The sequence below is a fragment of the Panthera uncia genome, chromosome B4 (assembly GCF_023721935.1).
Source record: "Panthera uncia isolate 11264 chromosome B4, Puncia_PCG_1.0, whole genome shotgun sequence".
Lineage (NCBI taxonomy): Eukaryota > Metazoa > Chordata > Mammalia > Carnivora > Felidae > Panthera > Panthera uncia.
Window position 1 is genome coordinate 17,230,386 of NC_064809.1, and position 18,982 is coordinate 17,249,367.

Here is an 18,982-nt window from a genome sequence, read left to right on the forward strand (position 1 = left end):
TATGATTATATGATTTTTATTCTTCAGACTGTTGATGTGATGGATTAAATTAATTGATTTTGAATGTTGAACTAATTTTATATACCTGAAATAAATCTCACTTGGTCATGATGTATAATATACCTGAAATAAATCTCACTTGGTCATGATATATAATTGTTTCTACATATTGATGGGCTTTATTTGCTAAAAGTTTGTTGAGGATTTTTACATCTATGTCCATGAGACATATTGGTTTGAATTTCTTTAAATGTCTTTGTCTGGTTTTGGTATTAGGGTATTGCTGTCTTAATGATGAATTAGGAGTTATTTTGTCTGTTTCTATTTTCTGGAAGAGTTTGTAGAGTATTAGAACTATTTCTTCTGTAAATGTTTGGTACAGTTTGCCAATGTTATCATCTGGGCCTGATGCTTTCTGCTTGGAAAGTTATTGGTCAGTTGTATTTCCTTATTAAATATAGGCCTGATTTGAGTCAATTTTCATATCTGTAACACATTGACTGAAAAAGTGTCCAGATCGCTGGGAAGAATAATTGTGCTCACAGGACAAATACGGGCTATGATTATTCTCCAAACTCTTCCTCAAAGTTCCTATGAACATTTACTTAGGTGTACTTTATATTGGGTGTGTTAATCCAGGTCCTTCAAGAAGTAGACTCCAAGACAGAATTGTGATTTTGGAATCTGTGAGTTATTCCTAGAAATGCCTTGTGAAGTTTACTCCTTCAGCCCTTGCATATTATTTTGAAACTATCTAAAAGCTTATAATAAATTACTTCTGCTGAAACCAATGGAATACTTTCTATTGTTTGCTACTGATCCTTAGTTGGTAATACACTTGTTCACAAGGATGGTTGCCAACTGTAGTTTCTAAAATAAACTACACCTAGGCTGGGGTATCTGACCTTGTTTGGGGTTTAAAGCAGTGAAAATCCTGTTAGCGTTAGACGTGGCACTAACATTTTGTGGCAAAGAGTGGTACAATTTCATCTTTGTCAATGTGGACTGTGGGACATACTGAAGGTGATCAGGTCGCTTTAGCAGATCAGGTTGCTGCTGTGAAAACCATTATGGTTGAGAATGAGGAATTCAAGAATTGTAGTATTGGGTGGGTACAATTCTTAAAAAAAAAAAAAAGGGCCAAGGCATAGTGAGAGGACCAGGAAACTTTATGGTTCCCTAAAATAACCTCTGTAGGTATTATTGCTGTTGTTGTAGACTGAGTTAGCTTTTGCAATTTGTTGATTTCCAATGTAGTTTGAATTGAGAGACTCTTTAAGCCTCTTATGAAAAAGCTAGGGCATTGTTCATGAGAATGTGAGATCCTAAGAACTGGAATGGAGAATCGGGGAGCATTTGGATGACTGGAAGTTCCTCTAATGCCTGACACCCTCACTACCAGCTTCCCTTGATAAACGAAGTAGCCCTTCCTCCTCTGATAAGCCTGGTTCCACCTTGTCAGGAGATATGCCACCACCTCATTTGAGGATCACCTCACATGTGCCTGCGAGTTTTCCTCATGTCTCATTCTCACCATCCTCATTGCTCTCCAAACTAGAAGCAGATCTGTGAAGGGCAAACTAACCCGCAAAAAGGATTTTGATTATTTGCTAACTCATATCAGTAGAAAATGGGAACCATGTGTGCAAATCAAGAGCCTGGTTCAGGTACGCAATTTCGAATTGGGTTGAAGATTTCTTTATTTTTGAGCATTTAGAGGGGCTTCTAATCGGTTGCTCAGTTCAACTGACTGGGATCTGGACCTTCTGGAGGTTTACGATAAATGAATTTGAGACGCTAATAGTGAAGAGACAGAAATTCAAGATTTGGGAAAACAGGAATGTTGGAGTGGATTGTCTGGTAGCCAATACCAAATGGTAACCAATAGCATTTTTGGTGTAGTTTGTTTATTCTCCTCCTATTCCATATAAACTGAGATGTCCTGCAAGGCCACGGGTAGGAAAACATTTAGAAGTAGTTTGCTGAGGAGACTGTCAGAATTCTTACGAAATGCTGTAATGGCTGACCTATTCAGATCTCACATAAAGTGGAGATGATGGTATCTCAAAGTGATGCTGGCCAGTAACAAAACGCGATTGTTAGGGGCCATGTTAGCATGGTTACTACAACGTTATCATAGTAGTCAGCAAAGCCAGGTACTCAATTTTGGGACCTTTGTTGGTGGCTAATGGAACTTGAGATCCATAGCAATAAAAGAGGTGGGCCACTTATGAAAACCCTACATGACCTGATGTAAAAACAGCAACAAAAAACTCTTCTGAGTCTGGTGCCTGTGCCGTTGGATGGTAATGGCTGGCTGGAAAATGGGAAATACTCCAATCCTAGTTCTAAGCTGGTATTAGTTCCTGGATATCTAGAAAATCACCATGGTTCTATTGGTCAGAGGTGGGACATATGAAGGTTAGGTGATGAGTGGAATTTAGGTCCAAGTCCACTTCTCAGTGGCTCACAGATTCTATAAAACCATGCTGTGGTTGTTTTTCTACTAGCTGAATGAGTAGTTGGAGCAGATGTACTCAATATTTGGTAGTATCTTCCCACTTATTCCTGATCCATTAAATGACTTCTGTTATGGTAGTTGTGTCAGGAGGTCCTCAAAACCCAGTTCAATGATTTTCTAGGGAGACGCACTGGACTCAGCCTATAGTTGTACTCATGGCAACAGTGAAAAAATCCAGAGCAAGATCAACAAAGGGAAAAGATATATGGGGCCCTGTCTACGGGGAACCAGAGGCACACCTCCAGAGTCTTCTGCCAGTGGAGTCACACAGAACACACTTAATTACAGCAATGAGTTGTGACAACACAGGTGGAATGGTGACAACCAGAGGAGATCCTAAGATACTCAGTGCCATGGACTTTTTTATTGGTGGTTGATCATGTAAGCAGTTTCTGCCTGGAACATATTAAAATTCTAGACTCCCAGAAGGAAAGCAGGTGTTCAGCATAAATTATATTTTTGTTTGTACAAACAGTTTAGGCAGAGTGAGCTCCTCTTAATCGGTTAGAATGGTAGGAACTGGTAGTTCTTAGATGCTAGCCAAGGGCCAACATTGAAAGTATGCCTTTTGGACATGGATGTTAGCTGGTCCTGCCATGTTAACTCTTTCTTCATAGGTAGGAATAAATAAAGTGAAACCCCACCTCTGGGGGAACTGCAGAGATTGGTACCACCATGGGCACTAATTCCTGTCAACTAATTTGACTTGCCTTTTGTCCTTTGCAGAGGTGGCTGAGCCTTGGAAAGTAATGGATGATCGTTGAAAGGATAACCAGATGATGATTTTGATAACAGTGCTCTTTAGATGTAGTTTCTTTACTGAAGCAAGCCAGCAAAGCCTCTGTGTAGCTGTGTCTGTGGAAGATGTATGGATTTGTTCTATTCCAATAAGCAGAGAACTCTAGACAAATTTTGTTTTCAGTCAGGAAGGACAACAATATGCCTTCATTGTTGTACTGCAGAGCACGATCGACTCACTTGCTCTGAGGCATATATGGTCTGTAGATGCCCGGATTGTCTCACCATTGCACGACACATCATGCTCATTCACTGCAGACATGGCAATAATCTGACAGAATTTGATAAGCACAGGTGGGCAGCTTTTTAAAATACTTGGGAGAAGTTCATATAGGATGTTCATATAGGTTGGGTAATAAACCCCATAGATATTCAGAAGTTCATATAGAAGTTCATATAGGTTGGGTAATAAACCCCATAGATATTCAGAGTGCTAACACATTCATGAAGTTCCTTGGAATAAAGAAAGATAACTCTTACAGTGAGAGAAAATTCACCTCGTCTTGCATTTTATACCTCTAAGAAAGATACAGGAAACTTGGTTGGCTTATTTGAGTTTCAGATACAAGCTATGTATAAAACAAAACATAAATCCGTGTAGTACCTAATACAAGGCAGTGTTCTTGAATTTGTTAAGAGCGCAGTGAAAGAATCTGTGAACATTTAGTCGCCTTGATGAGAGAATGTCCCACTCTGTCAGTGAATCACATTATAGGTTCCTATCATTTGGGAGTAAAGCCAGCGCATAGGTATCTTCCTCTCAAGAAGTAGCTGTTGGGCGCAGATTGAGACTAAATTCCTGAGCAAGCAACAGCAATGACCCTGCAAGTTGAGCCACTTGAAATAAATTGAAGGTGATGTAATTTGAGTGTGCCAAGCAGCAATCCATCATCAGGGGAAGCAGTATATACAAGACAGAGTTGAGTAGGGCCTGAAGTCCCAGATAAGTGCCACAAGCAGATGGCTCACACTCCCAGGGCGTCTGTTCACAATGCTGTATCCTTCATGGCATTTTTAAAATTTGCACCTTTATTTTTTTTTAATTTCTTTTCAATTTTCTGATTCTTCACTGAATGTCATTGCCAGCGGAGAAAGTCATCTGGGTAACACTAAGTCTTTGAAATATATTGAAATTAGTGTTATGGGACTCGTATTTTATTTCTATGTATTCTTGTTGGGTACAGAATTTAGAATGTATCCATTGCTCAGGGTGTGTTGAAAACAAAGTCCGTCAGTTTTCAATCATTTCAAAATTATTTTATCCCCTATCCTGAATAAACATTCCGGTCACGGCTAACTCTTAAGTTCCACTGTGATTTTTTCTCATCACTATAAAACCATCATTCCATTATCTTACATTTGTTACAGATGCCACTATCTTATTGGCTTATATCGTTGCTGTTGAAAAGTTACCTGCCAGTCTATGGGGTGCCTGGGTGGCTCAGTTGGCTAAGTGTCTGACTTCAGCTCAGGTCATGATCTTGTAGTCTGTGAGTTTGAGCCCTGCGTCGGGCTCTGTGCTGACAACTCAGAACCTGGAGCCTACTTCGGATTCTGTGTCTCCGTCTCTCTCTGCTCCTTCCCCCCCCCCCCGCCCCCACACTGTCTCTCAAAAATGAGTAAGTATTAAAAAATTAAAAAAACAAGTGGCATAAATAGGAAATATACATATAGTATATGTATTCATTGTTTTTATTTTGAACGATTATATCTTTCCAGGTCACTTCTGCAAAATCATACCTGGTCTTTTCTTCCCTGTGCTTATTTTTAAAATTTAATCTTGTGTATATTTGGTACATAATTTTTTTTATATTCATTATCCCATAATGCCAATGTATGAAACATCTGGGTATCTTATTGTGCCTTCGTTCATTTGATTATTTGTGCTAGCTCTGAATCATAAGCGACGTGTTTGTCATTTGCCAGTTAATTTTTCACCATGAGCCCTTATTTGGATGACTATAATTTATGGAAATTCTGACATGCCTTACGAAGGTGCTAGGGATTTTTTTTTCCTAGCAGATTCTTCCTCTGGCTTTATGCAAACATGTCAGTTGTAGTTGCTTATCTTATGCAGATCTCAATTCTTTTATTACCCTTCTCAGTTCCACGTTCATGACTGGGGTTCTAGCTTGCTTTCATCTGCAATACAGCTTCTGTCTTTCCTCACTGTTCTTGCATTTGCTAACATCTCCCAGTGATTATTTTGCATCAATTCTGGAATTGTTCTGAAAATGTTACTGACGATGGTCATCCAGTAATAAACTGTCTATTGCGTTGGCTTGGTCTCCTCTCATCTCCCTTTCAGGTCTTGGGATTTGCTTTACGTTTTACAGCCTCGCGACTCAGTTATACATTTAAAGGCATTTTATATTCCACATCTAACATTTTTATAGTTAGTTGGCTTATATGTTTTTACAGAAAAAGAGTCCATTGTTGTTGCCAAAACTGGAAGTAGCATGTGTACGTTTTTCATAAATGTTTTAGATCTCCATTCCCAGGTTGTACATTCTTTTAAGTCTGGACACTGTCTTACCCTTTATTGTACCCCTCCTGTCTTCTTGCCCCCATGCCCAGGGTCTAGTATAAATAGGTGCTCAGTCTTAAAAAAAAAAAAGATAAACAGTGTATCTACTTGAAAATGAATTTGCTGTGTCACTTTTGAATATTTTGCTACTTGGAAGTCTCACTCAGAAGTTTTTAAATGCCTTGTGAAAATTGTTGGCCATATAATTCAATTAACATTGAATGGTCGTTTTTCTTCTATCGTGGGTCATAGCCAAGCCCCATCATTTAAGACTCATGTGATATTGGGCAAGTGAGTGACACTTTTAAAGCAAAAGTAGGCAGCACAAGAGGGTGTTTGGGACATAATGAGACAATACGTATGAAGCACCTAGCTCAGGGACAGAACATTGGGATCTACAGGGCGTTCATCCCTTCCTCAGAAAAACAGGTAGGGAGAACCTTGCTGTTAATATCTATGTATTCCTTGTCCTTTTCAGTGCATGTAGAGAAAAAGTGATAAGGAAATATCAATTGAAAATAATTTTATTTTTTGGCAACAAAATATAAATTTGCCTTATAAAATATTATGCTACTGGATTATTCTGCTTTATTTTGGGCGATTCTAGTTCATTTCTTGTCTAAATGATGAATGCCACTTGAAACAGTATAGGGTAATGTTATTTTTAGTAGGAAGTAACAGTTAATAAAGGAGTTTTCCAGCTGAAACGAGGCAATAAACAGCTATGGCAGCAACAAAATATGTGATTTCTTTCTTCTAAATGGAAAACAGTGAACGCATACAATGTCACAGGGCCTGAATTCAGAATCAGGATATAAAATTGAAATGTTTCTGGGTTTGTATGTCTCTTTACTCTTGTTTTCCTTCCCTCTTCCCCTCTTGTCTTCCTTCTCTTTCTCCTTTATTCCTCTTTTTCACTCTCTCCCTTCTTTCCTCCCTTCCTCACTTTCTCCCTTCCTCCTCCCTCCTGTCCTTCCTTCTTTCCTTCCTTCTTTCTTCCCATCCTCCCTCTTTTCTTCCCTTCCTCCCTCCCGCCCCCTTCCCCTCTTTTTTTCTTCCTTCCTTCCATCCTTCCATCCTTCTTTCCTTCCTTCCTTCCCTCCCTCCCTCCCTCCCTCCTTCTCTCTTTCCCCCCTTCCTTCCCTCCTTCCTTCCAGAGGGAACCTGAAATGAGCTTTGACATTTACTTAATTAGTGCAGGGAGGATGGTGGGGCACATTGCTAACGTAATACAAAATTGCAATTTCAAAATCTGAAAGGCTTTTTAAACTAGCACAAGCTTCATAGATCGATTGCTTTTTTACAATGCAACTATTACAGTACCATTGATTATATTCCCTATGCTGTACTTTTGATCCCCATGACTTAATCATTCCATAATTGGAAGCCTGTACCTCCCCGTCCCCTTCGGGAATGGAAAAGCAGCAATAAACACAAGAATATAAATCTTTTGTACCGGTGTTTTAAAGTTTCACATCTTCATTGCATGTATTTATATGTGCCTAGCACAAGTTAAAATGGTTGTAAAGCTCTCATTAATTCCATTCAATTAGCAATTACTTATGAAACAACTACTATCTGCTGGGAACTGTGCTAGTAACTGGGGATATAACAGTGAAAAAGTCACTGTCCTGCTTTATTTCACAGACTAGCAGAGGCATCACTGAAGTAAACACATAGTGACCATTCCAGAGCTGTAGGTCCTGGGAACAGCAGCCTGTGAGAAAATCCAGGAGTGAAACTTAGCTCGGCCTTGGGGAATCAGCCAAGATTTAGAGAAAGTCCCCAAAGCTGAAAAATAAAGAAAAATTAGTATTAATTTTCTTTCTGGTGAATGGAGTGGGGAAGAGATCTCAGATCAGGAGTCAAGAGATGGCACGTTCAGAAAAATGCCAGTACAGTAATTCAGTAATATTATTTTTCATTTTAGAGAGAGAGAGAGAGAGGACACAGTGGGGGAGAGGGGCAGAGGGAGAGAGAGAGAATCTTAAGCAGGCTCCATGCTCGGCACAGAGCCCTATGTGGGGCTCTATCCCATGACCCTGGGATCATGACCTGAGCTGAAATTAAGAGTCAGACGTTCAACCAACTGAGTCACCCAGGTGCCCCCATAATTCAGTAATATAGTGAGTGAGAGCATAACAGAGGGCATAACAATGAACCTAGAAAGACAGGCTATGTTTCTAGGTCATGCTAAGGAATATGACATTTATACTGATTTCAGAGGAAAATATGTAGGAATATCTTTGTGCTTTAAAATGATGATTCTGACTGAGGGATGGAAAATGAGTGTGGGTAGCAGTGACTTTTGGTTCATGGTGTTGCTGAGATGAGATTTGATAGAGTCTTTAACTGAAATACAGAATGCGGAAGACTTGATGATTGATAGGTGGAGTGGGCAAGAGTGGTCCAGGAACAATGCATAATTCCCTGGTTTGGGACGGAAGAAGGTGCCATTCACTGAAATATAGAAGGTGGGTATTAGCTAGCTGAGTGGGTTGGGGAATGCAGAAGAGCTTACTTTTGCATTCTTATGCCACCTGGCTATGTGGTGTGTGTGTGTGTGTGTGTGTGTGTGTGTGTGTTCGTGCGAGCACGCGCGTGTGTGCACTAAGAAAGAAGACTTACAGTATATGGGGCACCTAGGTGGCTCAGTCTGTTGAGCATCTGATTCTTGATTTCTGCTCAGGTCATGATCTCAGGATGATGAGGTTAAGCCCCACATCGGGCTCGGTGCTGATAGCTTGAAGCCTGCTTGAGATTCAATCTCTCTCTCTCTCTGCCCTCCCCCGCTCACCTGTGCATGCGTGTACTTTCTCTCTCTGTCTCTCTCTCTCTCTCTCTCTCTCTCTCTCTCTCAAATAAAAAAAGAAAGGGGCAGCTTGGTGGCTCAGGTGGTTAAACATCAGACTTCGGCTCAGGTCATGATCTCACAGTTTATGAGTTCGAGCCCTGTGTTGGGCTCTGTGCTGACAGCTCAGAGCCTGGAGCCTGCTTCGGATTCTGTGTCTCCCTCTCTCTCTGCCCCTCCCCGCTCACGCTCCATCTCTCTGTCTGTCTCTCTCTCTCAAAAAATAAACATTAAAATTTTTTTTTAAAAAAGAAAGAAAGCTTACAGTATAGATTTGAGGAACATATCATATCAGCCTTCAGAAATAGATTTGGGACAATATATAGATAATGCTCAGAATCACCAGAGTGAAGAAAAAGCCTAGAAAAAAAAAATATAATCTGAGCAAAGAGAAAGACTGGGATGGAACTATGAGGATAATCAACATTTAAGAGACACACAAAAGAGAGAAGTAGGTTAGGTATGAATTAATATTCATGTATAAAACAGAGGTAAGAAGAAGAAGTATTTCTGAAATTGGAGTAAAGCACAGAACAATGAAATGCCAGATTGAGCATGGGGTGCTCAACGATAGGGCAAAATTATGGATTTTCCTCCTAGAATCTGGAATGCCCACACATTAGACCTTTATATATACAGTGGGTCCTTTTTCTAGACTATGGAGAAAATCTTACTCTCCCAACATTTTTATTCAATGGGTGGATGCATCCCTGCCCTTGATCTGTGGTCCTTTTCACCCCACATTCCCCATTTGCTTCTTACAGTTTCATGGAGTAGCTTTGTTTCTCGTGGTTATGTTGCAGAAATGACAAAGTGGTTGCGAAAGAGCTTCGATATGCCTTTAAGAAATCAAATGTAAAGGGACATTTTGAATATTCAACTTCATATGATTTCTATGATTATTCAGCTTCATGGAATTTTATTATGAATACATCAGTCTGTCCCAAACTTCAGAATACTGTTCATTGTGAATATGCATCCTGCAATCATGTTTTGGTTGTGCAGCAAATTAAGATGAGCTGACAAGAGGATCAGGGTGCTAGACAACCAAGAATACTGCCCTCGGCCATCGGAAACTTGCCTTCTAGTTTCTAACCCCAAGTTACTGTATTTCCCCATAAATACCCTTAACTTCTCTGGGCGCCCAAGTTGTGTGATATCTAAAACAATGACTTCCAATGTCCCTCCAGCTTTTAAAATCCTATGGTTCTCAATTCATCCAAACAAGCAGTACAGGGTTTCTGTCTAATAGCTAAGGATCTGCATTTCATGCTCACAGAGAGATTCTAATAATCGGGCCTGAAATATTTTAATAAGTTTTAGCAACCACAACGATGTTCTAAATTACATGAATGCAATTAAAGAGGCATAGGAATTAATATAGCACATTGCTATGTGACGTATAACTTTATTGTAGCCCCACACCATTTATGTGCCTGCCCTTTGGTTCTTAAAATTTTCTTTCAGGAGATAGCATGGTCATAAAGGCTGACATTGTTTAAATAGGACATACACAGGGCAATAAATATCCATGTTTAGCTAGATACAGAAATGGTGCAATTGCTCAGGTTAAATATTTTCTAAAGACACTCCTCTGAAAGAGTAAGTGAACTGCTTTGGGAGTCACTTGTGAGAGTTGCAGGCATTTACCAATAGTTACCCGCTCGCTCCTAAGAGTAAGAGGCAAATCTGGAAAAGAAAGAGTAGGGAAAAGAGAAACGATGTTTCCGATTATGGATTCATCCATTACAACTGCCTGATCTCCCAGAGACCTATCAAGTGCTGCTCTTCTGCTTGGCCGAAATGGTAGCATTCCCAAGGAATGAAGCTTTTTGTTTCCTTTGGATTTCTTGTGTTTTCGTCTCTCCGTGGGTTCAGCAAGGAACCGAAGCCTTTCAGTGTAGCAATGGGTTGTCCTTGCCTCCTGACAACGTGTGTGACTTTACAGATCAGTGTGGGGACAGGAGCGATGAACAGCAGTGTAAGTGTCATTCTTCTCCTTTCTCCGGTTTCAGTTCCACCTTCAAACCAGGGGCTGATGGGCAGTCCAGGGAGATTCGGCTAGATACCTGGCCCGTATGGACTTCACGGACACGCCTCTAGTGTCAATCAGCAACTAAAATATACTTTTTAATAAAGAGATGGGTTCATACATCAAAATGACTCTACTTAAACAATATACAATTGCTAAGATTCTAGCTGGAGGGAATGTATTTTAAACCAGTTTTTATGGATTATATAAAAAGTGATAAGCGGTAATATCACTTTTAATGTATTAGGGAAGCAAAATTCAAAAGAAGCTCATTGCTGAAGCTTAAAAATGCTGTGATGGAAATGATGAGCTTAAACTTAGATTCAATATGGAAATGTTCAAAATGAATTTTAGTTTGGATGAGTAGATTTTATTTTTGCTCATAGGACACTAGCTCCAAGTGAGTTGGTACGGATTTGCACACACAGCACAACTCTGGCCTGTATCCTTTGATTCTGGGGCACAGGAAACAGCACCAGCTTGCGAGTGCAGGACCTGGATTTGGATCCCGCATAAACCATGTGCTAATTGTGTGATCTTATACCTCCTTCTCATTACAAATTGTTGTAAAGGAAGATACATTGACTCTCAGCAGTGGGAAGATGCTCCATTGCTTACTGGTCTAGTATGAAAAAGGAGCCTGTTCACCAAGGAAAGATATGGGCGAAGATGTGTATGTTTCTCTGGTTTCCCTTGTAATGTGACATCTTGAAGGAATATTGCATGTCATCAGTGGAACTCGTGCTTTTCTTACAATACGATCACCCTTTGTAAACCACATTTTCATCAAGTTAAATTGGTTCACTGTGGTTCAGAGTAACTATTGAGTCAATTACCTGGAGGCACTAATTCTAGTATTTTAGAGCACCTTGTGCTTTTCTTTTTTTTTTTTTTTTTTTTTTCCCCCGGATGCTATGTGAATCCATGTTTATAGAATTGTTCATTTTCTTCTGCTAAAACAAGTTTCTATATATTCAGTTTTGCTATTGTTGTCCTCCAGTTACATATTCAGTTGTTATGATCTTAGAACAAGAACAGTGAATAGTGAAAAATTTCTTCTCTGCAGAAGAAAACGAGCTATTGATCTGTCTCCCATAGTTTGGGACACCGATAGTGCTGTTAGTGACTGTTAAATACAAAATGCAGCCGAAGACAGGGATTCATTTATATGTGTCCAATTTACCCAGAGAGGCTGAATGTGGGTGTACTGTCCGTCTCTGACCTGCCTAGGAAAGCCCTCACTGCTCTTTGGTGAGCAGCAAAGAGGAACCACTTGGCTGGTTTGACAAGTGCAAAGTCCCTTCTGCTATTAATCTCTACGCAGCTTCCCTTAGCACGCTTGCTGTGATAACATGCACGGGCCTGCTTCAGGAAAGGTTAATGTGAAAGAAGGAGGAAGCAGCTGAGTGCGAAAGGTCTTGACTGCATGAAAAATTCTAATAACTCACGGCTGTGGAGGAAAATGAAGGAACAGATCTGTCGAATAAACAGATTTCGTTTTCAGCGTTACATTAGGAGATCACCTTTTGGCGTTTCGCTTTTCATTTTCATTTCTGAGAAGTTTCCACTTTGGTATTTTATTTCAAATGTGGACCATAACCTGTAGATAAAATCAAGAATCGCTTTGAAGTGTGAGTTTCTTTTGTACACCACAGTAGGGGGGAAATACTGTGAAGGAATAATGATGGCCAATTTTTCCCCTGAAATTTTGTGATGCGAAACTTATGGATGAGATATTTTTTTTAAAGCTAACTTTATAATGATGGTAAAATAGCTACTTTTTGAAAAAAAAAATCAGTCTGTGCCCCTTTTTAGCATCCAAATGGTGTGACCTTTAAAGAAATAGATTACTATGTTGACTTTCCTTAATGAAATTGGCATAGTTGAATTTCAGATGCAACTGATCCTATTAATAGGTTTTTGAGAATTTTCTTATTTTACATGATGGGTCTCTTTTTTCAGAGTACTTGAACCTGTTGGTTTGACGCACAATTATTTTTTTAAGATATGAGGTTTATTTAGAAAGACTGAATCTTCACAATGAAATAAATTCTATTTATATCAAGCACTTAATATATAGTGATCAAGAAAAATAATTTTTAGGTATAACAACTGTTTGGCTCTAATGTTGACAAGAGTTCTTCATTATAATTTATTGACATCCTGAGTCAAGGAAATAAATGCTGTAGTACTGGGTATCTTGTTTCATTTTTAAAAATTTTTAAATATTTATTTGTTTTGAAAGAGAGAGAGAAAGAGAGAAAGGGAAAGAGAGTCTCAGGGAGGGGCAGAGAGAGAGAGAGAGGGAGAGTGAGTCTCAAGCAGGCTCTGCACCATCAGCACAGAGCCCAACATGGGGCTCGAACTCACAAACAAAACCATGCAATCATGACCTGAGCCAAAAGCGAGAGTCAGACATTCAACTGGATGAGCCACGCAGGTGGCCCCCGGGTATTTTGTTTTAAAATCATGTTCCAAGTATTGCATTTGTCTGCTTCCTTGCTGACCCCCATTGCCCATTTTCCCTCATTCTCTTTGATTTGTATGTTTATTTTAATATCAGAATCATATCAAGTATAGAGAGAGTCTAGCTTCTCTCCTAGCAATTTCTCAAAATTATTTGAGTACGAAGGCTTTACTCTTGTATTTTTACTTGGAGATAAAGATAGTAGTCTTGCTTATATTGCTACCATTCAGATCCAAGTCAACCAGAAGATTATAAACTGTTGATACAATGTGGAGATATATCCCATGCAACGGATCCTCACCACTGAAGTGTTGTCAGAAAATATTCTTAGATAATTACTTTTGCATACCAGAAGTTCGTACTAAAATTCACTGTTATATATTCACTTGCAGAGGTAAATTGACTGTGACTCAAAAGAAAAACATATATATTCCGTTAATCTGGCATTTTTTTCTCCTACCTACATGTCATACTTAAGAACTTCCCATTTGGTCTAGTATTTTTTACAGGGAATTGGTGTCTATTTTTAGACTTTGATTGGATGGGATACATCACAAGGTTTTGAGGTTTTACTTTATTTCTTTTGCACACTTTTTCAATTTAGAAACAAGAGTTTTTTTCAAAAGGTACTGACTTTTTATAAATCTAATTTTTTATGTGAAATAGGTAAAGATTACCTTAGAGGTGCGTTCTCAAAATCCGAGAGGTGACAGGGTTTAATCAGACGATGTTAAGTATAAACATTGCTTCCTCAATAGGGTGACATGTCAACTACCTGAAAAAGGAATTGGTTCATTGAAATACTTGAAGTTAAAGCATTAATAGAGTGAAATGTGAGATTTCACCTACAATGTTTAAGTTACTACTGCATTGTATGCAAAATGTTTGATGCGTATTTTCCTGAAACAACTAAAAATCCTAAGCAAAATGTCTTAGTTTGAGCTTCTATAACAAATACCATAAACTGGGTGGCCTAAACAAAAAGAACATTTAATTCTTACAGTTCTAGAGGCTGAGAAGTCTAAGATCAAAGGCTGGCAGATTTCATGTCCGATGAAGGCGCTTCTCCTGGTTTGCAGAGAGCTGTTTTTCAGTGTCCTCACCTGGGGGGGGCGGGGGTGGGGAGTGGAGAACTTTGGCTTCTCTTCCTTTTCTGTAAAGGCACTAATCCCATTATGAAGACTCCATAGTTGTGACCCAATCATCTCCTAAAGGCTCCACCTCCGAATACCATAACACTGGGGATTAAGGGATTCAGCATATGAATTTTGTACTTTGTTTATTTTGAGAGAGAGAAAGAGAGAATGTGAGCAGGGGTGGGGAGGCAGAGAGAGGGGACAGAATTCCAAGCAGGTTCTGTGCTTTGAGCACAGAGCCCTATGTGGGGCTCGATCTCAGGAATAGCGAGGTCATGACCTGAACTGAAATCAGGTCAGATGCTTGACCGACTGAGTCACCCAGGTGCCCCTCAACCTATGAATTTTGAAGGGATACAAATATTCAGTCCATAGCACAGCAAAATTATATATGTGAGAAATCTAATAATAAATCTATAGAGCCTAGCTGAAGAAAATTATAAAAAATTACTGATGTATGGAAGACTCATGATAAGATTGTTTTCTTAATACGGTGTTTCAACAGTGTAAATAGATACATTTTAACGTTCATGAAATCAATCTAGTTAAATTCTAATACAGAGTATAACCAGGGTAAATTTTGGAATCTGATCAAAGGGACTTGGCAAGGTCATCCAGAAAAACGAGTGAGAATAGCTAGAAAGGGGGAGAAGAATTTGATTAACAACAGGGAATAACTTTTATTAGTAGGTTTGCAATAGGTATCATGTAAACTACCCCAACATTGTGGCAGTTCATGTTTAGAAAAGAATCTGATCACTAGAAATATTCAGCTTTCCTATATATAAGAAACATTAAGAAATATATCTATAATGTATTAAAAAATAATGGTGGCATTCCAAGTCAGTTTATAGTACTTCTTATAAGCCAAGCACTGTTAAGAAATTTCCATAGAGTATCTCATTTAATCTGCACCAAACACCAAGATAGTAGGAACTATTATAGGTCCCAACTTATAGCTTTATAAAATAAGGCTCAGGTAAAGTAAACTAAAATGCCAAAGGACACAGAGTTATTCAGTGGAAGGACTGACATTCACAGCCAATTGTCTGATTCTAGAACGCTTAACTCTAACCACCATACAACACTGACTGTGTTTTTATATGCAACAAATGAATATGAGGCAATTTCATGGAATAAATTTCTTATTTACTCCACATATCAAGACTTCCAAAAGGTAAAGTGTTAAATGTGAAAAGTAAAGCCGTAGTCTTTATTGTTCTTGATGGTAAGTTTTGAAGTCAGGAAAAGTTTCTCTTTTGCTTTGAGGTATAATAAATCCTCAAAATATATTTGTTGAATATTGACATTGTATAAATATTCAGATGAGGAAGGGCCTTTTTATGCTTTACATGTAAAGAAGAAAGTACAAAAATCAGTAAATCAGAATATATAAAATGTAAAATAACAATTTCAGTGTATCAAAAGCATTGTAAATAAAATGAAAGAAGAACAATGTTTTCAATGTATTTGACAAATAGTTCTCTTCCAGGTAAATATGTCAAATGAAAGATGCATTCTCTGATAGAAATATGGGTAAAAGTCCTGAAAAGGCAACTTGGAAAACTTACAGAAAGGGAAACAACCACCTATGATCAACTTCACTGTCAATCATATGTCACAGTCGAAAACCAAAAGCTCCCAATATTTTAAAAATTAATTAAACATAAATTACAAAAAGGAATGTCCATGTTTGTGAAGGGTATGAGAACATGAGAATTTTTATATACTGTCAGCAGGAGTAGTACAAACTCTTACATTTTTGATAGTGTCTTTGAAATATGAATAAGATGTTTAAAGGGTTCATACCCTTTGACTAGTAATTTCACATATAGGAATTCATTCCAAGAAAGCATTTAGAAAGAGTTCATGTCAAAGGTGTCATCACAGCATTATTTAAGATGGTGGGTGGGGCACCCGGATGGCTCAGTGGTTGAGCATTTGACTTCGGCTGAAGTCATGATCTCATGGTTTGTGGGTTGGAACCCCATGTTGGGCTTTGTGCTGACAGTGAGGAGCATGCTTCAAATTCTCTGGGTTCTCTTGCTCTCTGCCCCTCCTCCGTTTGAGAGCGTGTGTGCTCTCTCTCAAAGATAAACATACATCTAAAAAAAATGCTGAAAATTGCAAATAATGTAATTTCATAATATTAGGTTAATGCTTAAAGAAGTTCGGATACATCTATACTTTGGACATCTGCGTGCCATCTATCAATTTTCAATACTACTTAAAAATGGGGAAAAGCTCATGATATATTGTCAAAGGAAAAATTACCATTACTGATCAATACATACACTTAAAAATATAGTATGGCATTGCCTATAAAATATTAGATAGGATAGGCGCACCTGGTGGGACAGTCAGTTTAACATTTGATTCTTTTCATTTATTTATTTATTTATTTATTTATATTTTATTTATTATTTTTTGTTTTTAATATATTAAATTTATTGTCATATTGGTTTCCATACAACACCCAGTGCTCATCCCAAAAGATGCCCTCTTCAATGCCCATTACATCCCCTCCCCTCCCTCCCACCCCCCATCAGCCCTCAGTTCTCAGTTTTTAACAGTCTCTTATGCTTTGGCTCTCTCCCACTCTATCCTCTTTTTTTTTTTTTTCCTTCCCCTCCCCCATGGGTTTCTGTTAAGTTTCTCAGGATCCACATAAGAGTGAAACCATATGGTATCAGTCTTTCTCTGTATGGCTTATTTCACTTAGCATCACACTCTCCAGTTCCATCCACGTTGCTACAAAAGGCCATATTTCATTCTTTCCCATTGCCACGTAGTACTCCATTGTGTATATAAACCACAATTTTTTTTATCCATTCATCAGTTGATGGACATTTAGGCTTTTTCCACAATTTGGCTATTGTTGAGAGTGCTGCTATAAACATTGGGGTACAAGTGCCCCTACGCATCAGTACTCCTGTATCCCTTGGGTAAATTCCTAGCAGTGCTATTGCTGGGTCATAGGGTAGGTCTATTTTTAATTTTTTGAGGAACCTCCACACTGCTTTCCAGAGTGGCTGCACCAATTTGCATTCCCACCAACAGTGCAAGAGGGTTCCCGTTTCTCCACATCCTCTCCAGCATCTGTAGTCTCCTGATTTGTTCATTTTGGCCACTCTGACTGGCGTGAGGTGATATCTGAGTGTGGTTTTGATTTGTATTTCCCTGATGAGGAGCGACACTGAGCGTCTTTTCATGTGCCTGTTGGCCATCCGGATGTCTTCTTTAGAGAAGTGTCTAGTCATGTTTTCTGCCCATTTCTTCACTGGATTATTTGTTTTTTGGGTGTGGAGTTTGGTGAGCTCTTTATAGATTTTGGATACTAGCTCTTTGTCTGATACGTCATTTGCAAATATCTTTTCCCATTCCGTCGGTTGCCTTTTAGTTTTGTTGGTTGTTTCCTTTGCCGTGCAGAAGCTTTTTATCTTCATGAGGTCCCAATAGTTCATTTTTGCTTTTAATTCCCTTGCCTTTGGGGATGTGTCAAGTAAGAAATTTCTGTGGCTGAGGTCAGAGAGGTCTTTTCCTGCTTTCTCCTCTAGGGTTTTGATGGTTTCCTGTCTCACATTCAGGTCCTTTATCCATTTTGAGTTTATTTTTGTGAATGGTGTAAGAAAGTGATCTAGTTTCATTCTTCTGCATGTTGCTGTCCAGTTCTCCCAGCACCATTTGTTAAAGAGACTGTCTTTTTTCCATTGGATGTTCTTTCCTGCTTTGTCAAAGATGAGTTGGCCATACTTTTGTGGGTCCAATTCTGGAGTCTCTATTCTATTCCATTGGTCTATGTGTCTGTTTTTGTGCCAATACCATGCTGTCTTGATGATGACAGCTTTGTAGTAGAGGCTAAAGTCTGGGATTGTGATGCCTCCTGCTTTGGTCTTCTTCTTCAAAATTACTTTGGCTATTCGGGGCCTTTTGTGGTTCCATATGAATTTTAGGATTGCTTGTTCTAGCTTCGAGAAGAATGCTGGTGCAATTTTGATTGGGATTGCATTGAATGTGTAGATAGCTTTGGGTAGTATTGACATTTTGACAATATTTATTCTTCCAACCCATGAGCACGGAATGTTTTTCCATTTCTTTATATCTTCTTCAATTACCTGCATAAGCTTTCTATAGTTTTCAGCATACAGATCTTTTACATCTTTGGTTAGATTTATTCCTAGGTATTTTATGCTTCTTGGTGCAATTGTGAATGGGATCAGTTTCTTCATTTGTCTTTCTGTTGCTTCATTATTAGTGTATAAGAATGCAACTGATTTCTGTACATTGATTTTGTATCCTGCGACTTTGCTGAATTCATGTATCAGTTCTAGCAGCCTTTTGGTGGAGTCTATCGGATTTTCCATGTATAATATCATGTCATCTGCAAAAAGTGAAAGCTTGACTCCATCTTTTCCCATTTTGATGCCTTTGATTTCCTTTTGTTGTCTGATTGTTGATGCCAGGATTTCCAACACTGTGTTAAACAACAGCGGTGAGAGTGGACATCCCTGTCGTATTCCTGATCTCAATGGGAAAGCTCTCAGTTTTTCCCCATTGAGGATGATATTTGCTGTGTGCTTTTCATAAATGGCTTTTATGATGTTTAGTTATGTTCCTTCTATCCCGACTTTCTCAAGGGTTTTTATTAAG

General features: G+C 38.8%; 1 protein-coding gene across 1 annotated transcript in view; it reads left to right on the top strand.

Annotated features, from left to right (window-relative positions):
- MALRD1 (MAM and LDL receptor class A domain containing 1) overlaps positions 1–18,982 on the top strand; it is a 788,164-nt gene that overhangs the window by 3,952 nt on the left and 765,230 nt on the right. Inside the window, exon 2 of the mRNA XM_049626634.1 lies at positions 10,466–10,678. Within this exon, the coding sequence (XP_049482591.1) occupies positions 10,466–10,678 (213 nt within the window). The remainder of the gene's footprint in view (positions 1–10,465; positions 10,679–18,982) is intronic.